The 8,806-nt window shown below is 47.4% G+C and overlaps 1 protein-coding gene across 1 annotated transcript; it reads right to left on the bottom strand.

Annotated features, from left to right (window-relative positions):
* Nucleotides 1-3,935: 3,935 nt before the first annotated feature.
* PEAK3 (PEAK family member 3) lies at nucleotides 3,936-8,498 on the bottom strand. Its single transcript, XM_027853278.1, has 4 exons — nucleotides 8,389-8,498; nucleotides 7,251-7,354; nucleotides 5,660-6,237; nucleotides 3,936-5,080 (listed from the first exon to the last, which is right to left on the bottom strand). The coding sequence occupies exons 2-4, from the start codon at nucleotides 7,330-7,332 to the stop codon at nucleotides 4,199-4,201; spliced, it is 1,542 nt and encodes a 513-aa protein (XP_027709079.1). The 5' UTR covers nucleotides 7,333-7,354; nucleotides 8,389-8,498; the 3' UTR covers nucleotides 3,936-4,198.
* Nucleotides 8,499-8,806: the final 308 nt, after the last annotated feature.

Below are 8,806 nucleotides of genomic sequence, written 5' to 3' on the forward strand. Positions count from 1 at the left end.
GCTTCTATCTCCAACCTCCTGCTTCTCCTCCTGGCAGGAAATAGAGTCTCCCTTGGAGAAGGGTAGGAGGAGAAGAGGCTAGAAATGTTTATTCAGCCTCCCTTTGAGCCATGTGACTCCTACATGCTACATGTGGGGGACAGCCTTCACTTCACATACACAAATATAAACACACAATGTGTATATACATGTATGTGTACATGTATACATTATATATAACATGTACATGTGTATTGTATATAATGTATACATATCCACATCTCTCTCTCTCTCTCTCTCTCTCTCTCTATATATATATACATATGTGTGTATATATATACACACATATGTGTATATCTATCTGTGTGACCTAGATGTGTGACTACACACACACACACACACACACACACACACACATACAGGGTGTCCCAAAGGAAACTATTAAGCTTCAAAACTGCAGTAGTACTTTTAGGACACACTATATATGCATGTATTTACTCACTTGATAGTTATGCTATCGGTATTTTTATACGTACTTATTAGAATGTAAGTTCATTTTGAGAAAGGACTGTTTCATTCTTTGTAATTCTCTCCCCTGCACCTAGCACAGTGCCTGGCATATAGTAGGTGCTTAATAAATGCTTGTTGATTGATTGCATGATTCTCATCTTTTGCAATTCATTTTTCCGTAGTCTTTGTAGAATATCTAGTCAACATGAGAGACAGTTTGGTTTAGTGACTGGAGACTTAAAAGAACAAGGCTCCAGTCCTCATACACTTGTTAGCAGTGGGACCCTAAGAAAGTCACAACTCTGGGCTGCCATTTCCTCATCTGTAGAATGGAGGGGTTAGACTCAGTGATGCCAGTATTTCCTGCTAGCTCTACATCTGGGATGAGCCTAGGCATGAGCTAGGGATCTTCTTCTGGCCTTTTTTAAAACACAAAATGTTTTGTTAGAAACTGAACAGTATCTGTGAACATGCTGTTTCCCTCTAGTAGAATGTAAGCTCCTCAGAACCAGGAGAACTTTGTATACAGTAATAGCCATGTTATATACAGCAACATCGCACGTTGTGCGATGACTGACTTTGATAGACTTAGCTCTTCTCAGCAATGCAAGGATCTAAGACATCTCATTATGGAAAATGCTGTCCACATCCAGAGAAAGAACTGTGGAATCTGAATGCAGATCAAAGCGTGCTATTTGCTCTTTTTTTCTTCTGTTTTGTTTTGTTTCTTCTTTCTTGTGGTTCCTCCTTCTTTACAAAGATTAATGTGAAAATATGTTTAATAGGAATGTATATGGAGAGCCTATATCAGATTGCATGCCGTTTTGGGGAGGGAGACAGGGAAGGAGGGGAGAAAAATTTAAAACTCAAAAGCTTATGGAAGTGAATGTTGAAAACTAAAATAAATTAATTAATTAAAAAAAAAAGAATGTAAGCTCCTTGAGGGCAGGGGCTGTCTCACTCTTGTCTTTGTGCCCCACACACCTCGCTCAGAGTGTGGCCCATGGTAGGCACTTAGTACATGCTTCTTGATTAGTTGGATATAAATAACTGTATTTGCTTAATACAATTTACATTTAAATTAGTTGACTTAATGCATAATGAATTGATTTGAATGCTTTTTCGGTTCCTCACTCTGAAATCCCCATTAGGATTCTTCTTCCCTTCATTCTTTTCCAGCTTTCCTTGTGTGTCTTAAGTCATCATGTGTTCTGTTCTGCTCTTTTTTTTCTATTTTCATCATTTCAGAAAGTCCTTTCCAGATTTCTTTTCATTTCTCATACTTTTCCATTTTAATTGTGTTTTGGTTTTTTTTTTAAGTATTCCATTGCAACAATGGACCGTGATTTATTTAATTCTTCTATTGTTGGAAATTTGGACTGCTTCTAGTTCTTACTTTCCTTACAGTCACAGTACCATAGATTTAGACCTAGAAAGAACATTAGAGGGTATTTAAGCTAACCCTTATCACACCCCCATTTTACAGATGATGAAACTGAGCCTCAGAGAGGTTAAGTGATTTGCCTGGGGTCACGAAGATTGTAAGTGTCTGATTTGAACCTAGGTGTTTATGGCTTCAACTTTAGACCCCTGTCCACTACACCAGAGGTGTCAAACACAGAGCTGGTGGGCTGCATGCGACTCACAACACTCTGGACAGCAGCCCAAACCAGATTAAAATGTAGTTCCTAGCTGATTTTAATGTGTCAATGTATTAATTTAAAAAAAGAAACAAATAAACATGTGTGGTTTTCTAAGTTGATGTGCAGGCACCAGGGATCCCTACCTACAGTTGGGTGGCCCCCCCTTTCTGTTGGAGTTAGATACCTCGACACTACATTGTACCTACTGCTGTAGGTGTACTGATACAACATTTGGTCCATCCATCTGTCACCCCTCCCCCTTACTACGTGACCAGTGCATCTATTTCTCTGGTCAGTTACGCCCTTGACATCCATTGTGTTTCTCCTCTATCGCCTCCTTGTGGTTTGGAGGAAACCCTGGGCTCTTGAAATCTATGCCATTAGAGCACAAACTGGCCAGGTCCTGTTTTATTCGTTTAGCTGTTTTCGATCATGTCTGACTCTTTGTGACTTCTTTTGGAGTTTTCTTGGCGATGATGCTGGAGTGGTTTGCCATTTCCTTCTCCAGTTCATTTTATATATGAAGAACTGAGGCAAACAGGGTTAAATGACTTGCCCAGGGTCACACAGCTAGTAAGTGTCTGAGGACAGATTTGAACTCAGGTCTTCCTGACTCTGGATCCGGTGCCCTATTCATTGTGCCACCTAGCCACCCCTAGAAGGTCCTACCACATTGGAAAAGGTATGGACTCAGAGACTGACTGTGAAACAACCTAGATAAGTGTGGAAGGCTCAACACTGGGAAGCTGGGATGCAGGTGAGGGTTTTTATATCAATCCACTCTCAGCCAATCAATCAATCATTCAATAAGCATTTATTAAGCACCTACTGTGTCCCTGTATCTGAGTGAGGCACTGAGGGCACAAAGACAAAAATGAAAAAGTCCCTGCCCTCAAGGAGCTTACACTCTATTGGGGAGACTACATGTACATATGTAAGTATCAAGAGGTGGTATGGCACAACTAACAAGCTGCTGGATTTGGACATGAGAAGACCTGGGTTTGAATTCTACCTCAAAGACTTATTATCCTTGTGACTCTGGTCTAGTCACCTCATTTCTCGTGTAAAATGAGGGGACTGGACTGAATGATCTGAATCCCTGATCCCATGAGCTACAATAGACATGTTTGTACAAGGGGGCATGCAGTCCTTTGTGGTCCCCTTCTGTTTCCAAAGTAGTGGCAGAAAAAGGGGACTAAGAACCTTACAATTCTAGGAAGAAGAAAGTAACCCAGAATAACCTCTGTTTTTGGTGGCCCTGACCAAAGCCAGATTAGAATCCAAACTGATGATTGATATTCTACTCTGTGGGAGTCAGCCTGGATGGAGAGAGGTGCCGGGGAGGAATTTACAAAGCACCTACTATGTGCCAGGCCCTGTGCTAAGTGCTTCATAAAAGCTCGGTTGTTGCTGTCCTTCGTTCTGGAAGATGACTCAAATGACACATCACTGTGTCGCAGTCAAAGTACAGCATGTCCAACTATAGCCGGTCAGATCAATACAAACTTGGAAGTCTCTACCTCAAGTCAGGCACAAATAGTCCATATGAGTAAATATTATCTCAAATAAAATATCAAATAAAAATCTTCACAAATATTATCTCATTTAATGATCGATGTTCTGAAAGTGGGACGTCAAGCAAAGAACCCCAGCCTGGAGACCTGGGTTCTAATCCTGACTCCAATATTGCTTTCCTGGGTGACCTCTTAGTAAGTAGTTTCCCCTCTCTTGGTCTCAGATATGAAATGAAAATATTGAACTTCAGGTCCCTTCTGACATTCTGAATCAATATTTACATTTAGATTAAAAACAAGGAGCCTTCATTCAGTGGGATTTTGCAGGGGTAGGTGGGGGCAGGCAGGAAATTTGTTCAGAGAGCCCTGTGGTCAATGCTCTTTCTACAAAAGATAAAGGCTTTTGGGGGTGAGGGACGGGACAGAAAAGTGGGGGGATCAGAAGACGAAGTTCCCAGGCAGGTCAGGTAATATATACCTATTCTCTAATGTATCTGGAGCTGGGAGCCTGTTAGAGATTTAAGAAGACTCCCTGGGAATTTCCAAGGGCACTCAGTCCCCAGCAGCTGTCAGCTCTCCCCAGAGGAGCTCTAGAGCCCAGCCCACCATATGTTGTGAGGCCTCAGTTAGATACTGGCAACAGAGCCAGTCCTCAAGTCCGGCTGCCTCCCCACTCCCTGCCAGCCGCTCGGCCAACTCCAGTGGCAGCAAGGCCCGGTGGATGTCCAGCCAGGGCCCCAGGGGGAGGCCTTGGGCCTGGAGCTTAGGCCCAGGCCCCCACAGGATGGTCTGCAGGGCAACTCGGACCTGGGCCACAGAGGGACGGCTGTCCGGCTCAGCCTGTAGCAAGTGTGGAGTCAAGCGGGCCAGAGCCAATGAGTAGTCTGAGCGGATTGGCAGAGGTGGTGGGGATGCCCCCCGGGCCTGGGCCAGCGCAGGGCCTTGGCCCAGCATTTCGTAGATAAGGAGGCCCAGCTGAAGCTCATCTTCCCGTGCAGGAAGCTGCGGCACCAGTGGCCGGGCCCTGGCAAAGTTTGTGAGAAGCAGCTGGGGCAGGGCCCCTGTAGGCTGGCCCCGGGGTGATGCCAAGAGCAGGTTCTCAGGCCTCAGGTCCCCATGGCCTAGACTGTCCTTATGCAGCTGTTTCAGGGCCCCGCACAGCTGGAGCAGCAATAGGCAAACCTGGTGCTCATACTGTCCTGGACAGCTCCGATGTAGCTCCTTGTTAGCGCCAACCCAATCGGCCACAGTCTGAGTGGGCACCTCGGCCACGAGAGCCACTGGCCCTTGCCATGGAGCCTCTGGCAGTGTCCCTGCTGGCAGCTGGCCACACAGGCTCTGCACATTAAAATGAGGCTTGAGTGTGGCCTGGAGGGCCAGCCCAGGAGGCTCAGCATCCAGGGGCTCAGAGGTCATTGACCTGGGCTTGTGGACCTGAGGGAACAAAGGAACGCTGGGGTCAGGGCCAGAAGTCCTTCCTATCTTCGTCCCCTTTCTCCTAGTGGCTGCTCCAGGTTGCATGTACTGTCATGCCTTAGCCCATTAAGCAGAGGAAATTGGGGAGCAGAACAGTAAGGATTAGGCAAAAGTTGTCCTTCTGGCTTCCTCTTTGGGGCCCCTTTTCCCTGTCTGGTCACACTCTCATCTTGGTACCCTATTATGATTTTCTTTCCACACGGCTCATAATTCTGCTCCAAGGATTCTCCCCCACATATCCCATGATTCCTTTGTGACACACCCCCCCACGCCTCCAATTCTTCCCATATGTGGCCTATGATTGCTCCTCTTCATAGCCTGACTTTATCCCACCTTGGAGTCCAGGATTCTTTCCCACTATGTCCTATCTCCCCACAGTCCTCTTCCACCCTGTCTGCCCTGTAGTCAAAGATTCTTCCTAACGCTGCCCAAGAAGGATCTCCTCCCCAGGCCTAGGGTCCCCACCTTTCCTCTCTATGTAACTTGGTATTTCCAGTTGACCCTCCCATGGAAGGGCAATGCCCCCCAGGCACTCACCTTGGCAGCCAGGAGGTGCCAGGTGTCTTCGGTGATCCGAACCACCCTGTAGTACCAGGCATCCCCACTCTCCGCACACGGCTTGCCATCCAGCAGACGGAAGACCTGGCCCGGACCACCCCTGCCAGGCCACCGCCCGGCCAGCCGGGCTCCCAGCCGGTTCTCTATGCAGCGCAGGGAATCCAACTGGAGGCCTCTGAGCACTTTGTATACCTCCTGGGTGCTGTCCAAATCCTGAAAGAAATGACCTAGCTCCCAGTCAGGGGTAGCGAAGGTCAGTCGGCGAGGGTCTGGGCCAGAGTGGCTCACCCTGCCACATGGGATCTCTTCCAGGCTCCAAGACTCCAGCAAAGGTCTCCTCAGTTTCTCCCAGGAGGTTTGGCCTGCATTGGGTTGATACTCCCTCTTGGGAAGGGAACTGTAGCCAGAGGAGTAGTGAAGAGTGTTGCTGGTAGGAAGAGAGCGGGTCCGGCTGAGGGTCTTCTGAGGCAAGGGAGGGGGCGATAGGTCAGTAGAGGACAGTCTTGATGTCCGTGAGCGGCAGGGTTTAGAGGGCAGTAAGTGGGCCCGCCCCTCTCCTGCAGTAGGATGTAGGGAGTCAAGGTCATGTTTGGGGAAGGAAAGGGGCCATGGTCGACTTTCCTGCTAGGATAAGCCCTGGGGTTAGGAGTCAGGAGAGCTGGGTTCTAGTCTCATCTCTGGCATTGAGTGACCTTGGGACATAGAAGTCATATAACTTCTCTGGATTTCAGGGACCTCATTGAGAAGATGACGAGGTTGGTTTGGGTGCAGTGGAGTGTTGGACTTGGTGACAAAAGATCTGAATTTGAATCTGAGCTCTGCCTGGGTGACCTTGGGCAAGTCACATACCCTTGTTGGGACTTAAATTCCTCATCTATAAAATGAAGGGGGGGTTAAACTAAATAACTTCTAGATCGATGGTCCTGTGACTCAAGGATGCTGAGGTCCCTTCTAGCTCTGACATTTTTTATTCTGTGAACTGGGGCTTTTGCATACAGAGTCTCCAAATGTCAGAGCCATGAGATCCTTAGAAAAAACCATGTCAGAAGAGACCTTACACCCAAAATGTCAGAGTTGGAAGAGTCCTTAGAGCACAGAATGTCAAAGCTAGGAGGGCCTTTAGAACCTAGAATGTCAGAGCTGAGAGGGTCCTTAGAACAAAGAATGTGAGCTGGGAGGGTCCTTAGAACACAGAATGTCAGAGCTGGGAGGGCCTTTAGAACCTAGAATGTCAGAGCTGGGAGGGCCCTCAGAACTGTGAGGGCCCTTAGAACAAAGAATGTAAGAGCTGGGAGGGTCCTTAGAACACAGAATGTTAAAGCTAGGAGAGATCTTTGAATGTGCAATGTCAAAGCTGAGAGAAACCTCAGAATCATCTAGTACAACCATCTCATTTTATAATTGAGGAAACTAAGTCCCAGAGAAACCATCCTAGGAATTTTCCGGCTCTGGCCTGGGGGGTTATCCCTTTCTAGCTTTTGCTGTGCTCCTCTTTTTCCACCATCACCCCAACCCCTCACTCCAGCCTGTGGCTGACCGGTGTGGCTCTCCAAGAGCCAGGCTCACTCACCAAGGTTGCTGTAAGGGTAATGCAGAGATGCGGAGGGGAGATCTTGATGGGGTGTGGCAGATAGTGGGTCTGAATCACCCATGCTTCTGGTCGCAAAGGGCTTCCTGTAAGAGAGGAAATGAGTGTGTTAATGTGCACATAGACTTTAAATGTATAGCATTATAAAACCCAAGTTTTGGAAGGGGACTCAGAGGTCATCTGTGAATCAACCTCCCTGGGTTTCTGGTTCCTCATCTGCAAAATAAGAGGGTAGGAATAGATAAGCTTCTATGGTCCCTCCCAGCTCTACATGTATGATTTTATGAACCTTGAGGTTCTATGATTCCTGTGTGTATTCTCTGTGTGTGAGAAGCACATGTATATATGGGTTTGTGTAAGTGTATATCTTAATCTACTTTCAGGTATGCATATATGTGGGTATGGTATGTGAGTATATGTATAAAAACATAGAATCATCTCATTTTTGAATTGCAAAAGACCTTAGAGGTCATTCAGTCCATCTAGAAGAATTAATACAGTCTATAGTATCCTGCCTCTGCTTTGATACCTGTAATAACAAGGAGCTCACTATCTTATGAATCACCACAATGTGTGTGCATGCATGTGTGTGTGTGTGTGTGTGTATACACTGCCCGACTCTGGCAGAGACTGAATAGTGCCTAGTCCAGACTGAGCTGTGAGCCATGGCAATCGCCCTATGTCCATCACCAGCCAGAATAATTTTCCTTCTCTAGACAACAAGCAAGAGGGTTGAGGTACTGAAGACAGGGTCCAGGAGTTGAAGTATGGAGGATTCAGAATACTTGGATTCAAATCCTGATTCTACTATTAACTGTGACTTCAGCAAGTACTTATACTCTCTGGGCCTCAGTTTCCTCACTCATAAAATGAGGAGGATGGGCTAGATTTCTAAGCCTCTTCCAATTTTATCTCCCATGAACTCCTCTAGGGAAGATGCTGCCCATTCTCCCAGTTTAAGGAGTGCCCTTCTCCTCAGCCTGCCAGCTTGGTCGTGGCAGCCCAGCCCCGTGCCCTGAGGCATTGCCCCCTCCCTTCTGCCCTCCTCGCTTGGTGGCCAAGGTTGTCTGTCCTCAATTCCTGGCCTTGCATATTCCCCGCCCATCTCTGCTGGGCTTACCTGCCGAGCCTGAACCAAGGCCTTCCCCGGGTGTGCTGCTGTGGCTGGGCCCTGAGGGTCGCCCAGCGCAGGTGGTCCTCAGTCAGTGGGAGCCACAGTCTCCAGGGAGATTTCAGGCTTGGCCTCCACCCCTGGAGAAGAGGAAGCAGCCGAAACAGTTACACCACAGGCCAGGGCCATTGCGCAAACTTGGGGGCCCTCCTCTGTCCAATCAAACTCTAGCTGGACCAGCTACACCCGCACTGAAGGGACAGCACCAGAGCCCTCAGTGAAAGAGACAGCCTCCTTCTTTACTCCTTGTTAGAGAAGGGTCTGAATAATGTAGGCAGCTAGGTGGTATAGTGGATGGAGTACTGGGCCTGGCTTCAAGAAGACCTGAGTTCAAATCTGGCCTCAGACACTTACTAGCTGTGTGACC

Source organism: Vombatus ursinus, unplaced genomic scaffold (genome assembly GCF_900497805.2).
Source record: "Vombatus ursinus unplaced genomic scaffold, bare-nosed wombat genome assembly UNPS02009918.1, whole genome shotgun sequence".
NCBI lineage: Eukaryota > Metazoa > Chordata > Mammalia > Diprotodontia > Vombatidae > Vombatus > Vombatus ursinus.